Source organism: Mytilus galloprovincialis, chromosome 8 (genome assembly GCF_965363235.1).
Source record: "Mytilus galloprovincialis chromosome 8, xbMytGall1.hap1.1, whole genome shotgun sequence".
Classification (NCBI taxonomy): domain Eukaryota; kingdom Metazoa; phylum Mollusca; class Bivalvia; order Mytilida; family Mytilidae; genus Mytilus; species Mytilus galloprovincialis.
Genome location: NC_134845.1, coordinates 77,990,486 through 78,008,321, shown reverse-complemented (window position 1 = coordinate 78,008,321; position 17,836 = coordinate 77,990,486). Strand labels below are relative to the sequence as shown.

At 34.8% G+C, this 17,836-nt stretch overlaps 1 protein-coding gene across 1 annotated transcript; it reads right to left on the bottom strand.

Annotated features, from left to right (window-relative positions):
- Positions 1 to 301: 301 nt before the first annotated feature.
- On the bottom strand, positions 302 to 17,552 carry LOC143042626 (stomatin-like). Its single transcript, XM_076215036.1, has 7 exons — positions 17,471 to 17,552; positions 9,692 to 9,764; positions 7,555 to 7,637; positions 6,763 to 6,966; positions 5,756 to 5,811; positions 5,081 to 5,159; positions 302 to 1,153 (listed from the first exon to the last, which is right to left on the bottom strand). Exons 3-7 carry the CDS (start codon positions 7,597 to 7,599, stop codon positions 965 to 967), a joined length of 573 nt encoding a protein of 190 aa, XP_076071151.1. The 5' UTR covers positions 7,600 to 7,637; positions 9,692 to 9,764; positions 17,471 to 17,552; the 3' UTR covers positions 302 to 964.
- Between the last annotated feature and the right edge of the window lie 284 nt (positions 17,553 to 17,836).

Sequence of the window (17,836 nt, the reverse complement as noted above, 5' to 3'; positions counted from 1 at the left end):
ATCTCAGATCTTCATTGGTCAAAATATAATATTGTTGTCCATTTTTCTTGCTTTTCTCTGAATTTCCTAATGAAAAAGGCCACCATGCCTGATGACATTACATAGAAAGATTATTGTGAAAGGTTTTGCCATCATTTGATGTCTGTTGTCATTTGTTAAATTTTACCAAGATCCTCTCCTCTGAACCTACAGGGCCAAACTCAAATGAACTTTGCAACAATCATCAATGGGGTAACTATCTTTAAAAATGTGTCCTTTGACCACCCTGCCAACAAACATGACTAAACGTAGAACATTGTGGGTAGATGCTAAATTTTTCTATTATCTTGCAAACTGCTATAAATACACAAAATCTGAATAAGCAAAATTGTTAAGAATGATTAGGTCTGCTTGATAAAATTGAGAATGGAAATGGGGAATGTGTCAAAGAGACAACAACCCAACCATAGAGCAGACAACAGCCTATTGACATATAAACTGTCATAGGACTTTTGATAGAAACTTTAAACAGGCGAAATTATCAGCAGGGCAGATCTATATAACTGAAATGTCCAGTTAACTCATAATAGAGTTATTTCCCTTTAATGATGATTTTTACTTAAGGGTGTCCATGTTTAAAGATACAGATGAGGAACACAGTTTTATTGACCTCTGGGCAAAACAACTTCTATAAATTTTATGACAAGTGAGATATTCATCAATCATGTCAATCTCATAAATAAACTCATCATAGATACCAGGAATACAATTTTATAATTACACCAGACGGGCATTTCGTCTACAAAAGACTCATCAGTGACACTTGAATCAAAAATGTTATAAAAGGCCAAATAATTGATTGGGTAACAGAGGTATAAGCAAATTGTTATATATAGAAATTTAGGATATTGCTAAATTGTATTTTGGCATTTTCCCAAAAGTTGAATGCTGGATTATAAAACATCCGTTGTCATGGCAATGGGAGTCAGCTTTGAGCATATCCTTGTGATAGTTGCATCGGCAAAGGAAATATAATGGTTGAGTTATTTTTAGCTGCCACAGATTTAAGTGTCTGTAAGTATCTGAGCTGAATGGCGGCAGGTGATTGTGACATGATATCTGCCGCCTCTTTTAAGGCTCTAGATGCATTTTGTTCTCCTTTGGCTGTTATGACCTGTAAAAAAATATGTACAGTATGTAGAATAAAAATTAGCTTCTGCATATTTGTAGATTTTACATTGTTGTCCTGGTATTTAAAGTAATTAAATATATATATTAGGCGATTATACAAAAAGAACTGGACAGGTGTAAAATAACTTGCCCAAACAATACAATTCAAAGATTAAAATAGATTAAGCCCTTCCTGGCCAGTGGCAGATCCATGGGAAAGGGGGGCCGGAACCCACTTTTTTTAGGCCGATCAATGCATATGAATTTAGATATATGATTGGAACCCCCCACCTTTTTTTACTTGGTTGGGAACCCCCCTTTTTCAAATGGCTGGATCCGTCCCTGCTGGCAAGAATGATGTTATCAAACTAAAGCTCTTCTAGATGTGAATATCTTTCTTTGTATATATATGTGAACAATTATACTTTATATTAAATTAAGAAGTCACGTTTTTGTCTCTCTTTTTTTATAAAACTTTGCGAGTTATGTATTACTTTTCTGGAAGAGGAACAATGACAGCATTACCTTCTATCTTTAAAACAAATTATTTATGAAAGCAAATAATTCTACTAAATCGAAACTAAATACTTATTTATGACTGTCTTGATTTGCAGGTGTCTGATGTAAGCTTTTATTCTTTGCTAAAGGCATATATGTGAATAAAATAAAAACCAGTTGCGGATCAGGTATTTTGAAAATGTATGCATTTATGTATACATTGAATAAAGCCCTGAAATTATTCTTTATAAAATCTGGCTGTTTATTTTCAAGGACTTATGCATATCTAGTATAATATGTGACCTTGAATATCATTGAACAGGTTACTTTGAATGACATATATAACAACATGTGACTTTGAATGATATACAACATATGACTGAATGACATACAACATGTGACTTTAAATGACATACAACATATGACTGAATGACATACACCATGTGACTTTTAATAACATACAACATATGACTTAATGACATACAACATGTGACTTTGAATGACATACAACATGTGACTTTTAATGATATACAACATGTGACTTTTAATGACATACAACATGTGACTTTAAATGACAAACAACATGTGACTTTAAATGACATACAACATATGACTGAATGACATAAAACATATGACTGAATGACATACAACATGTGACTTTAAATGACATACAACATATGACTGAATAACATACACCATGTGACTTTTAATAACATACAACATATGACTTAATGACATACAACATGTGACTTTGAATGACATACAACATGTGACTTTTAATGATATACAACATATGACTTTGAATGATATACAACATGTGACTTTAAATGACAAACAACATGTGACTTTAAATGATATACAACATATGACTGAATGACATACAACATATGACTGAATGACATACAACATGTGACTTTTAATGACATACAACATGTGACTGAATGACATACAACATGTGACTTTTAATGACATACAACATGTGACTGAATGACATACAACATATGACTTTGAATGACATAAAAAATATGACTGAATGACAAACAACATTTCACTTTGAATGACATACAACATGTGACTTTTAATGACATACAACATGTTACTGAAAGACATAGAACATATGACTTTGAATGACATACAACATGTGACTGAATGACATAGAACATATGACTTTGAATGACATACAACATGTGACTGAATGACATACAACATATGACTGAATGACTTACAAAATGTGACTTTAAATGACATAAAACATGTGACTGAAAGACATACAACATGTGACTGAATGACATACAACATGTGACTTTAAATGACAAACAAATGGCTGGATCCGTCCCTGCTGGCAAGAATGATGTTATCAAACTATTAAAAGCTCTTCTAGATGTGAATATCTTTCTTTGTATATATATGTGAACAATTTTACTTTATATTAAATTAAGAAGTCACGTTTTTCTCTCTCTTTTTTTTATAAAACTTTGCGAGTTATGTATTACTTTTCTGGAAGAGGAACAATGACAGCATTACCTTCTATCTTTAAAAAAAATTATTTATGAAAGCAAATAATTCTACTCAATCGAAACTAAATACTTATTTATGACTGTCTTGATTTGCAGGTGTCTGATGTAAGCTTTTATTCTTTGCTAAAGGCATATATGTGAATAAAATAAAAACCAGTTGCGGATCAGGTATTTTGAAAATGTATGCATTTATGTATACATTGAATAAAGCCCTGAAATTATTCTTTATAAAATCTGGCTGTTTATTTTCAAGGACTTATGCATATCTAGTATAATATGTGACCTTGAATATCATTGAACAGGTTACTTTGAATGACATATATAACAACATGTGACTTTGAATGATATACAACATATGACTGAATGACATACAACATGTGACTTTAAATGACATACAACATATGACTGAATGACATACACCATGTGACTTTTAATAACATACAACATATGACTTAATGACATACAACATGTGACTTTGAATGACATACAACATGTGACTTTTAATGATATACAACATGTGACTTTTAATGACATACAACATGTGACTTTAAATGACAAACAACATGTGACTTTAAATGACATACAACATATGACTGAATGACATAAAACATATGACTGAATGACATACAACATGTGACTTTAAATGACATACAACATATGACTGAATAACATACACCATGTGACTTTTAATAACATACAACATATGACTTAATGACATACAACATGTGACTTTGAATGACATACAACATGTGACTTTTAATGATATACAACATATGACTTTGAATGATATACAACATGTGACTTTAAATGACAAACAACATGTGACTTTAAATGATATACAACATATGACTGAATGACATACAACATATGACTGAATGACATACAACATGTGACTTTTAATGACATACAACATGTGACTGAATGACATACAACATGTGACTTTTAATGACATACAACATGTGACTGAATGACATACAACATATGACTTTGAATGACATAAAAAATATGACTGAATGACAAACAACATTTCACTTTGAATGACATACAACATGTGACTTTTAATGACATACAACATGTTACTGAAAGACATAGAACATATGACTTTGAATGACATACAACATGTGACTGAATGACATAGAACATATGACTTTGAATGACATACAACATGTGACTGAATGACATACAACATATGACTGAATGACATACAACATGACTGAATGACTTACAAAATGTGACTTTAAATGACATAAAACATGTGACTGAAAGACATACAACATGTGACTGAATGACATACAACATGTGACTTTAAATGACAAACAACATGTGACTTTAAATGACATACAACATATGACTTAATGACATACAACATGTGACTTTTAATGACATACAACATGTGACTGAATGACATACATTAGTCTGTTTATTTTTTTTTCCAACTTCATTAGTTTTCGCCAAAAACAGAAAAGTGGCAAAAAAAAATCCTCATTTATATTAGGGTCAATCTCTCCTATAAAAGGGGACAGTCTGCTAACTATATCGTCAACATTTACCTTTTTTGTAGATCTGGCCTTGCTGATCACTTTTGTGATTCAAAATGTCTATTTATCTTTTTTAATTTTTATTGTATAATGCAAAATACTAAAAATTGGTATACATCGTCATTTAAGGCCAATACATCCAATAAGGAGACAAATTGTGTTAATTGTAGATCTGTCTTGCTGATCTTTTTTGCTAGTTAAAGTTCTACATTATGTATCCATCTAAAAGATTAGTATTATAATATTGGTTACTGAACAAAACAAACAATTAAGAAAAATATTTAACATTCAAAAAGATAAATGATTCCACAGTCAACGACTATACACCCTAATATATCTACAAAAATGCAATGTCATTCGATTCTTATTGTATTTTACCTTTGCACGCGCTTGTCTTGCAGCTTCTGCCTCAGCTGCCATAGATCTCTCCATTTCTTTCGGAAGTTTGATTTCTTTTCTGAAATATATACGTTGCATAAAATTGATATGCATTAATAACTAGAGAGGTTGTATCCCCAACTACTTTAGATACAATTTCAATAAAAAAAAAAATGTCAAAATATCGACCTACAAGAGGTATCATTTATTCTTAGGAAATGCCAACCACCCACCATCCCCATCAAATCCTTGATCTGCGTCTGATCATCGTTATCGTCTGTTGGCAGTATGTAAAAGTTCTATTGAAATTTCTCTAATCTTTTAAAAAATGTTTTTTTATTGAAAAAAAAGATATTTACTAATAATAGCATGGCAACAGTCAAAATCTTTCAATTCAAAGAAGGATAACATTAGGGTCATTCATAAAAGAAAAAATGATTGCGTGGAGCTACACTGTGACATAAAGCTAAAAGTTGGGCAAATCGTAATTGACAATAGGATTGCCAGTTGTCTTAGTGGACATTCTAGCTTCCTCCACCAATGACCACTGACCGCCAGGAAAAAGCACAATATAGTGTTGAAAGTTGCGTGAAATACTAATCAAGCAATCAATCCTGTCAACTACATGAATATACCGGCCACGCCAAAGCTAAACAAAAGCAATATTTCACTTACATTTCAATCCTTTCCAGTTTAATTCCCCAGTTAGCTGTTTGTCTGTCAAATTTCCTCTGAAAATGAAAAACCGTTAAAGATAAACGAATGGTGAATATTATCAGAACCTGATAACGTATTAGGAATATACGTTATTGGCGGATCCGGGGGTCCGGGCGTTTGAGCCCCTCTTTTTTGGATGATCAATGCATTTGAATGGGGACATATGGTTGGAACCCCCGCCCCCTCCTTTTATCCGGCCCCCCTTTGAAAATGAAAATGGCCGAACCCGCGGCCCCTGTACGTGCAGAACCTACAATCATACAACTCGAGAATAGAGTCAACAGTATTTCTTGATTTAAGCAGGTAGAACGAATTTATAATGAAACAACATAAGTATACTTAAAAAATAAAGTTCAATAACTTCTCAATGTCGTGTCAGAAATTTATAAAAATGAAAATAGAGCTTACGTCAAAATATATAAACAATTAACTATAGTTTTATGAGAACTCTTGAGTTATTGTCCGAAAACTGGAAAATCCCCACTTTTTTATTGAATGTAACCCCATAACTCGGAAACGTAACATCTAAAATTTATAAAAATTGAAAGGGAACTCACGTTAATAGATATAAACAATTCACCAAAGTTTTATGAGACCTGCTGAAAGCATTGCTGAGTTATTATCCGAAAACTGGAAAATCCCCCTTTTTTAATGAATAGAACCCCATAACTGGGAAACGTTAAATCTAGAATTTATAAAAAAACGAAAGGGAGCTCAAGTTAATAGATATATACAATTCACCAAAGTTTTTATGCAAATTGGTTAAATTTTGGGTTTATGTCTGACATGTTGACGACGGACAACGGTATACCATAATACGTCTCGTAAACGATCATACATGTCATGTTGGGGGATTATAATATGTAAAATGATAAAATATGCCATTCCTTAATTTTAGACCCCTCATTTATTCCAAATGCTCGATCCAAAAGTATAAACAGTGCCAGTTTTCTTTGGAAACTTACCGCTACCTCCCTGGCAATTTTCTTTTTGTCACAATATATTTCAGACATGTCTCTCTTTCCTAAAGTTTTTCTAAGTGTAGTTGCAGCCAGAATACTCATAGATAAATGTGGCTTCGAGAAATAGCATACTGACAAATTCGGATTAAATATACGACTATAAACTACTGCATCCACCATGATGTTCACACAGTCTTTTGTCAAAATCTGAAAATTACAAAGTTAAAAAATATTAAAATTTGTAGATTTTTTTCCATTTGCTATTTTTTTTTTACCGCGAACGATTTAGCGTCCTCTATCTCTCGGCGTCCTCGCAAGATAATGTAGCGATCGATAGTTAGCAATGGTTAGCTGGAATATATAACGACTGGATTAGTCGGGTTCTATTTTATTTAACTTAATGGATGTTAATGTCTGTCTGTCTGTCTGTCTGTCTGTCTGTCTGTCTGTCTGTCTGTCTGTCTGTCTGTCTGTCTGTCTGTCTGTCTGTCTGTCTGTCTGTCTGTCTGTCCATGTGAAAAAATATTTACCAGTTGACACTTGTAGGAGTTAGGAGTCTATGAACTTAGGAATTTAAGATTGTGTTTGCCCAGTAGCAATGTGGGGACGTGGGGTATGTGGAGCGCGCTCCTACGGTTCTTTAATTGTTTTATATAATCGTCTGTGATTTCTATCAGTTTGCATTATATGGTTGATTGATTTGATTGTTGGTGATGAACGCCACTTTTACCAGTCTTGTCTATACCGTGAGGACCGATTTTTATTGGTGGAGGTAGTGTCTAGACAATACTATACCTGTTGAGGTCTGATGTCCCGACACACCGTTCGTAAATCCATCATTTTTATTTCATCCACACATGGTAAGATGAAAAGTAGACCTAAAAGCAAAATATGTGAACATTTACTATTTGAGTCTTGGTTCTAGAAACATGGAAACAACAGTTCATGCACAAAACACAACAGAGATTACAGCTCACAGAAGAATCGACGATTAAAAACACGAACCCAAACAATAATTTGGCGATGGACACAGGTTCTCCAGAATTTAAGCTAGCAGACCAATAATTTGGCAAATGATTCAAGCATATTTCCGGGGAAAATCCAGCCATTTTTAAAGAGGGGGTTCCAAATATATGTCCCCATTCAAATGCATGGATCCGCCACTGTGTTTACGAGTAGAGGGCATTTAAAACACTAGTAAATGCTTTGCTCAATTGGGTCAACCGGAATAGAGGGATAATTTGGACACTGAGCCATTGCTACACAAAGAGAGAATGTTTTCGATTGGAAACAAACACTTCTGTGTTGTTATGAAATATCAATGAGACTGTCTCTATAGAATTTCTTTTTTCTTCTTAAAGTTCAAAGGGAGATGGATTGATATAAGGGAATTTAAACCTTGTTTCCGAATCCCTTAGTAGTAATGTACGTATCACTGTACTTATTTTTGTATGTTATGTGCATGGTTTTTTTAAATAAAATATGTTTAAAGTAAATCATTCTCGATCGTAACACTCCTCCCATGCATAGATTGCCGTATCTGTATTTGGCACATGTTTTTTTTTTTTTACAATTTTTGGCTTTCAATCTCTTCAATTTCGTAATTATTTGCTTCCCACCTGTTTTATTTAAGTGCTACTTATAATATTGAGACGAAACGCTCGTCTGGCGTTACAAATTATAAGTCTGGGATGTCTGACGAGGTATTTTTTTTTTTGCACTGGTATTACTGACGAACGGAAGACGTCCAGATGACCACATTTCTATAACCAAGCTAGGCAACCCCTACACAGATGGGTTATTGAAAAGTATGATGCAAAAATACATAATCATTTCAAAACTTTTATCGTTTATTCCGAACAACTATATATACATATATGTAAACAACTCGTCTAAACATCAACCCAACAATGTTACATCTGTAAATTTCCAAAAGCATTTACAGATCTAACATTGTTGGGTTGATGTTTAAACGAGTTGTATATACATAATGTACACAGCCATGTATCACCATCATTGCTGGTGAACCGATGGATAAATCTGTTGTAGAGTTGTCACTGACTCGGACATACTTATATATATATATATATATATATATATATATATATATATATATATATATATATATATATATATATATATATATATATATATATCGGTGAAACAGTCAATGGACCAACCAAAACTCTGAATTAGCGCGAGTGGCTTTGCTAGTGGGTCTGACTCTCATTGGGGGTGTGGCGCGGGATTGGCCATTTTTTTTTGTAAGCGTGACTCGTGAAAGTCAAATTAAAAAAACGAAGTCTGAAAGTTGCAGTGATAAGCGGGATCCTGGATCAGGCCCCCTCCCACACCCAATGAGACCCCTTGCTACACTCTCAGTAAGTTAGCGAAACGTAGCAGAAATGATGTTACCATTTTTTCGGAGTTTTGAGCAACCGTCCCAAATGCCATGTCTGAATATTTAATTATTTTCTTTTTTCTCAACAATGCTGATACAATCAGAATGTTTAGATTAAACTGAAAACGATATTAATGCATGCAAGGAAATATATAGACTAATTCAATGGTTGTCGTTTGTTTATGTGTTACATATTTGTTTTTCGTTCATTTTTTTTTTTATATAAATAAGGCCGTTAGTTTTCTCGTTTGAATTGTTTTACATTGTCATTTCGGGGCCTTTTATAGCTGACTATGCGGTATGGGCATTGCTCATTGTTGAAGGCTGTACGGTGACCTATAGTTGTTATTTTCTGTGTCATTTTGGTCTTTTGTGGATAGTTGTCTCATTAGCAATCATACCACATCTTCTTTTTCATATGTATAAATTATTTTTATTTTCATTTTTAAAGGGTTTTAATAAGAAGTTATGGTCAAGATTATGCACTAAATTAAAGCAATATATATCTGTATAATTTAACTGATTCGATACCTGGTCCTTTGGCACCACCAGGTAATAAACGACCGAGGCGAAAAATTACCACTCTCTCATATTCAGTAATAATCTGAAAATATATTAAAGCACATATTCGATATATATTATTTTCTATATAATTATATTTATCGATACTAGACTTTTGAAGAGATGCAATAAAGGATCGTATATAAAAAAAACATGTTGCACTCGCAAGCTGCAATACAATAAATCTTCACAGGATAATATTTACCAATATGCATGCAATTATACTAAAATTAAGCTAGTGTCTGTTTTAAGACCGAATACATATTTTAACTGTACAGGTGTATGATTGGTTGCTAGTGAGGTCAGAATTGCATGTGAATTATTTGCTATGTAGAGAGATCAGACGTGTGTTTAGTCGTGATCATTTGTCGTGTAGAGAGATCAGACGTGTGTATTCGTAATCATTTGTCGCGTAGAGAGATCAGATGTGTTTAGTCTTGATCATTTGTCGTATAGAGAGATCAGATGTGTTTAGTCGTGACCATTTGTCGTGTAGAGATATCAGATGTGTTTAGTCGTGACCATTTTGTCGTGTAGAGAGAGCAGATGTGTAAAGTCATGATAATTTGCCGTGTATAGAGATCAAATGTGTTTACTTGTAATCATTTGTCGTGAAGAGATCAGATGTGTTTAGTCGTGATCATTTGCCGTGTAGAGAGATCAGATGTGTTTAGTCGTGATCATTTGTCGTGTAGAGAGATCAGATGTGTGTACTCTTGATCATTTATCGTGTAGAGAGATGAGAATGTGTTAACTCGGAATCATTTGTCGTGTATAGAGATCAGATGTGTTTACTCGTGATCATTTGCCGTGTAGAGATATCAGACGTGTTTAGTCGTGGCCATTTGTCATGTAGAGAGATCAGATTTGTTCAGTCGTGATCATTTGTCGTGTAGAGAGATCAGATGTGTTTAGTCGTGATCATTTGTCGTGTAGAGAGATCAGATGTGTGTACTCTTGATCATTTGTCGTGTAGAGAGATGAGAATGTGTTAACTCGGAATCATTTGTCGTGCATAGAGATCAGATGTGTTTACTCGTAATCATTTGCCGTGTAGAGATATCAGACGTGTTTAGTCGTGGCCATTTGTCATGTTGAGAGATCAGATGTGTTTAGTCGTGATCATTTGTCGTGTAGAGAGATCAGATTTGTTTAGTGGTGACCATTTGTCGTGTAGGGAGATCAGAATGTGTTTACTCTTGATCATTTGTCGTGTAGAGAGATAAGATGAGTTTAGTCGTGATCTTTTGTCGTGTAGAGAGATCAGATGTGTTAACTCGGAATCATTTGTCGCGTATAGAGATCAGATATGTTTACTCGTGATCATTTGTCGTGTAGAGAGATCAGATGATCATTTGTCGTGCAGAGAGATCAGACGTGTTTAGTCGTGATCATTTGTCGTGTTGAGAGATCAGATGTGTTTAGTCGTGATCATTTGTCGTGTAGAGAGATTCAGATGTGTTTACTCGTGATCATTTGCCGTGTAGAGTGATCGGATGTGTTAAGTCGTGATCATTTGTCGTGTAGAGAGAACAGATGAGTTTACTCGTGATCATTTTGTCGTGTAGAGAGATTATATGTGTTTACTTGTAATCTTTTGTTGTGTAGAGAGATCAGATGTGTTTACTCGTGATCATTTGCCGTGTAGAGAGATTATATGTGTTTACTAGCGATCATATGTCGTGTAGAGATATCATGTGTTTATACTCGCGATCATATGTCGTGTAGAGAAATCATGTGTTTATACTCGCGATCATATGTCGGGAAGAGATCAGATGTGTTGAATCGTTATCATTTATCGTGTAGAGATACCAGAGTGTTTACTCGTTATCATTTGTCGTGTAGAGAGATCAGATGTGTTTACTCGTAATCATTTGTTGTGTATAGAGATTGGACGTGTTTAGACGCGTGTTTACTCGTGATTATTTGTCGTGAAAAAAGATCAGATGTGTTTATTCGCGATCATATGTCATGTAGAGAGATCAAATGTGTTTACTTGTAATCATTTGTCGAGTATAGAGATTGGACCTGTTTAGACGTGTTTACTTGTGATTATTTGTCATGAAGAGACATTAGATGTATTTACTCGCGATCATTTGTCGTGTAGAGAAATCATATGTGTTAACTCGCAATCATTTGTCGTGTATAGAGACCAGATGTGTTTATTGTGACCATTTGTTATGTAGATAAGATCAGATGTGTTTACTCGCGATCATTTGTCGTGTAGAGAGATCAGATATGTTTACTCGTTATAACTTGTCGTGTAGATAGATCGGACGTGTTTACTCGCGATAATTTGTCGTGTAGAGAGATCAGCTGCATGTGTTTACTCGCGATCATTTGCCGTGAAGAGATATCATGTGTTTATACTCGCGATCATATGTCGGGAAGAGATCAGATGTGTTGAATCGTTATCATTTATCGTGTAGAGAGACCAAAGTGTCAGAGAAAGATCAGCTGTGTCTACTCGCGATTATTTGTCATGTAGAGAGATCAGATGTGTTTACTCGCGATCACTTGTCATGTTGAGAGATCAGATGTGTTTACTCGTGATCACTTGTCATGTATAGAGATCAGATGTGTTTACTGGTTATCATTTGTCGTTTAGAAAGATTATATTTGTTTACTTATGATAATTTGTCGTGATCATATGTGTTTACTCGAACGTGATCCTTGGTTGTGTAGAGATATCAGATATGTTCACTCGATCGTGATGTTTTGTCGTGTAGAGATATCATATATGTGTTTACTCGATCGTGATGTTTTGTCGTGTAGAGATATCATATGTGTTTACTCGATCGTGATGTTTTGTCGTGTAGAGATATCATATGTGGTTACTCGAACGTGATCTTTTTGTCGTGTAGAGATATCAGATATGTTTACTCGATCGTGATGTTTTGTCGTGTAGAGATATCATATGTGTTTATTCGAACGTGATCTTTTTGTCGTGTAGAGATATCAGATATGTTTACTCGATCGTGATCTTTTTGTCGTGTAGAGATATCAGGTATGTTTACTCGATCGTGATCTTTTTGTCGTGTAGAGATATCAGATATGTTTACTCGATCGTGATCTTTTTGTCGTGTAGAGATATCAGATACGTTTACTCGATCGTGATGTGTTGTCGTGTAGAGATATCAGATATGTTTACTCGATCGTGATGTTTTGTCGTGTAGAGATATCAGATATGTTTACTCGATCGTGATCTTTTTGTCGTGTAGAGATATCAGATATGTTTACTCGATCTCGATGTTTTGTCGTGTATAGATATCAGATGTGTTTTCTCGTCATCATATGTTGTTAAAGCTAGGTTCACACTGCCGATCAGATCAACTCGATGATCCCGACTCTCCAAATTTCCACGACCAAGCTCAACCAAATTCTTGATCGGGCTTGTTTACGACTTCTACCCGACCGCCTTTCGACTGTACACGACCTTATCTCGACAATTCACGATCTTTACACGATCTTTACTCGACTATATAGACCAAATCAATTTTTCACGATCTCAGTCTGATCTCGACCAGACCAGATCGACTTCATCGTATATGGGTCGTAGGGATAATCGGGAATTGGTCGGGTATGCACAATTTTAGTATTAAAACGTGCGAAAACTTTTATCCCCCGCCGCTTCGGAGTAAGCATTACGTGTTACCCTTGTCCGTCCGTACCTGTGCGTACGTCCCAACACTATTAGTTTTCGGTCTCTAGTTTTATTTTCCCTCAATCATATTTAATGAAACGCCGTATACAAAATGCTTATAACCATAAAACACATTTCAAATGCGAATTTGGGTGGCCGTTCTTGAGTAATGACCCTTTATAATGTTATATATGCTAGCTGGGACATTATCAGTGTCCCATGGACACATTCTCCGTTTATTTTGATATATTCAGTAGAAAGTCCAAGTGAAATCATACATTTAAAGTATCTAAATAGAAAGAAAGCAATTGGATTTGTAGGCAAGGTGGTAAGAGCTCAGAGAGATAGATTAATAGCTGTGAAGGAGCTTGAAGAGTGCATAGAAATACGATCAAGAAGGTGTAGACAGCAACGGGCGCCGAGAAATCTAGGTGAGGCAGTGACTGACACGACGACCACGTGTGGGCAATAGGAGAGACTTGCACTTACTCAACAAAGACTAACTAAGGATTTTCTTACCCCAGGAGTAGATTACCTTAGCCATATTTGGCACAACTTTTAGGAATTTTTGATCCTCAATGCTCTTCAACTTTGTATTTATTTGGCTTTTTAACTATTTTGATTTTAGCGTCACTGATGAGTCTTATGAAGATGAAACGCGCGTCTGGCGTATAAAATTATAATCCTGGTACTTTTGATAACTATTTACACCACTGGGTCGATGCCACTGCTGGTGGACGTTTCGTCCCCGAGGGTATCACCAGCCCAGTAGTCAGCACTTCGGTGTTGACATGAATATCAATTATATGGTCATTTTATAAATTTTCCGTTTACAAAACTTTGAATTCTTCGAAAAACTAAGGATTTTCTTACCCCAGGAGTAGATTACCTTAGCCATATTTGGCACAACTTTTAGGAATTTTTGATCCTCAATGCTCTTCAACTTTGTATTTATTTGGCTTTTTAACTATTTTGATCTGAGCGTCACTGACGCGTCTGGCGTATAAAATTATAATCCTGGTACTTTTGATAACTATCAATGCTTATAAAAACCTCCTCGTAGTGGACACTGATATGTAATGGTAGTTTAAATGATCTTTTTTGGAAATTATGACATCACAAAATGACATTTGTAACTGGATTAGTACTTATGTTAGATAGCAATATACATAAAATGTACAATCCCCTTTTCCTTGCTTTCTTAGATATAAAGCGTACTGTTCGTGTCATATATGTGCATAAGTATGTAATCAGTATTTTTCATAGATTTGATATCCAGTAGTTAAATGGTTAAAGGTACTTAGAATCATATTCAAAACAGTGTAGCTGTGGCCATTGATTGACAACCTTAAATTATCCCATTGACTGGGGCAGATTATGTGAACGTTTGTCTGTAACAACCGCTTCTCACTATGTACTTGTTAAAGGCACTTAAACTGTGGGGTCACAAAAGGTTCTCAACACCTAAATAAAGAAATTAGAAAAACTAATCAGGAATAACACGATGTTTTGATTTATATCAATAATATAAATCAAAACATAAAGTTATTCCTGATTAATTTTTCGAACTATTTTAATATTAAATGCGTTAAGAACCTTTGGTGACCCCACAGTTTAAATTCTATAATAAGTAAGTAGTGAGCAGTTGTCGTTACAGACACACGTTCACCTAATCTGCCCTAGTCAATGGGATAATTTAAGGTTGTCAATCAATGGCCACAGCTACACTGTTTTGAATATGATTCTATTTTCATTTTGCTGTATGGCAACAACCTGCATGTATTTTGCTTTAAAATATTGCAAAAAGGAGGGCAAAGATGTCACATATTTCCCCAAATGTTTACCCAAAGTAGAATTTCAATCCCATGGAGTGATACTTTTTTTGAAACCGTTTACATATATCTATCAAGAGATCAAGAGTGCATTTCTTTCTAACCAAAGTTTGGTAAACATTGTGTGCCATTTTTTATAGTTTGTTAAACATTACAGAAGTAGAAACAAATGCATCGTTTAATCAGAGTTTGCTGACCCTCTTTGAACTGTTAAAAACGCATGCACATTTTGTTGTTATTTGAACTTATTACGCGGGAAAATAGCCTTCGTTGAAGATGTTATAGACATATAGGACATCGCTCCTATTTGCATATTTGATCTTATTGGCAGTTTTTCATCTTAATCAGATGAATGTATGAAGATAGTGATGATAAATTTGTGCTTTTTTTTAAAAAGAGTTATGTTCTTGCTTGTCATAACTCAAAATATTGTCTAAACTACTCAAATTTAGGTATTACCCTTCTTTCTTTCATAGCTGTTATTTTATGAAAGAACGGAGGGTAATACCTAAATTTTAGTAATTTTAGACAATATTTGAGAACACGTTTAGATAATTGATTTGATATTAAAGTTAAAGAAAAATGCATCGTTTGAACTAACAAAAGGACAAACGACAAACTGAAACTGTAGGCCCATTTGAAGCGAGTGTATAGTTTGTCAAAGTTTATGCAAACTTTGTAAAAGTATGTTCGAAACAAATAATCAAAACGTGTGCACGCTGAGCTGCTTGTATCGTTAGTGTAAGAAAGAAATTCGCTCCAAATAAAAAAAAAATATTTGCCTTTCGTCTCCTTTTTGTGTGAAATTACGTCAAAAAGTTCGAATGAAAAACAATTGACAGTAAGGTGACCTATAGTTGTTGTTAATAATTTCTGTGTCATTTGGTGTTCTGCGAAGAGCTGTCTCGTTGGCAATTGTACCACATCTTCTTTTATTATATACTACAAACATTTCTAGACAAACGGAATATACGGACAGAAAAAAACCCAGAAAATAGCACATAAAACAGGTAAAATATAATCTTGATGTTCTTATTCTCGTCCTTGTTCTCGAAATGACTACTGATGGTAGGTTGAATACCAAAATTTCCTATAGTCAACTTTCCATTTCTGTGTAGCAACATCCCAGCGGCACCAGCATATGGAGTATATGTGTCTCAATTGATACGTTACTCTAGAGCTAACTCTTAGTACGTTGATTTTGTTGAACGAGGAATACTGCTTTCTCAAAAGTTTTTAAGACAGGGCTATGAATCAATCAAATTAAGGTCATCACTTACGAAATGTTACGGTCGCCATCATGAGCTGATTGGCCATTATGACAAAAGTGTGTCAGAAATCATATCTGATATTCTTCCTCAGTCATAATAACCTTCCATCATTACCGAAATGAACAAAGAAATAACACGACGGGTGCCGTTTACGGTGCAGGAAATACTTACCCTCCCGGAGCACCTGTTTTTAGTGGAGTTCGTGTTGTTTCTTAATTATTATTTATAACTGTTGATGTAAATGTCCTTTGGTTTTGTGAGTCTTTGTTTACTCCTTGGTTTTGATTGTTATTGTCTCTTATAAACCAACTTTGAAAGATAACTCAGTAATCAGCAGTCTAATAATGAATGTTATTGCACAAATACTTTCATATTTGAAAAATCCGCCGGTGCTAAAATTGCAGGATTTTCTTCCCTTCCGGAACACATGAGTTCATTCCAGGTTTTGTTGAGTTATGTGTTGCTAAGTTTTTAGTTTTCTACGTTATGTGGACTGCTGTTTGTCTTCTCGTCGGTTTTTCTATGGCTGTATCACTTTGTTTTCAAGAATCGTGTAGCAGTCATGTGTTCTCGTGTATAGCCGAGTAGAGATCGAAGAGTGGTCGAATGTGGTCGCGAAGGGATCGGGTATTGGTCAAGTTGGTTTGTGATAAAATAAATATAGAAGTCGCAGTGATCTGGAAGCGATCGGACAAAGGTCGAAATGATCGAGGACTGATCGTTTTTTTTTTTTGTATTCCGACCGCTACTCGACGAATTCTCGATCTCTTCTCGATTGACTTGCTTCTTGTTCCTCACTCGATTGTTTTTGTCATGTCAAAAACTCTCGGGTAGAAAGTCAGATCAATGACGAGCAAGGTAGACTATCCCGAACATCCTTGTCGATTGAGTCAGACCAGTCTCCCGATCACGTAATTTGTCTTGATCGGGCTTGATCGAGTTGATCTGATCGGCAGTGTGAACCTAGCTTAAGAGAGAAAGCAAACGATTTACATAGTATTACCTTGATGGTATAGCATAATGAAAACGGGAAAAACAGGACACAGAGCAAATATGTAACGCCAATCAATATACCACCGGCACATCCGGGTCCTGTATATGGCTCTTTAGAACGGACTGCACCAGGCTCATTTTTCACTGAAAATGATAGATTGGCTTTTCTACATTATATTTCATACAATTGTCTTTTTTTCTATCGTAGTAGGTTGCAAAAAAATATACTGCTGTTCGACCAACATTGGCCCAACATAATTTAAAAACTAGACGACGTTAATATAGTTAACATTGTTGGCAGATTGTTGGCAAATAGTTAACCTTGTTGGCATACTGATGTTGGGCCAACAAAGACCCAACATGTTGGACCAACTGA

Coding starts and splice junctions, on each gene's coding strand:
- LOC143042626 (XM_076215036.1), bottom strand. CDS start 7,599: ATGATGGATTTACGAACGGTGTGTCGGGACATCAGACCTCAACAG. Junction 6,967..7,554: donor GGGACATCAGACCTCAACAG/GTATAGTATTGT, acceptor TGTAATTTTCAG/ATTTTGACAAAAGACTGTGT. Junction 5,812..6,762: donor AAATTGCCAGGGAGGTAGCG/GTAAGTTTCCAA, acceptor TTTCATTTTCAG/AGGAAATTTGACAGACAAAC.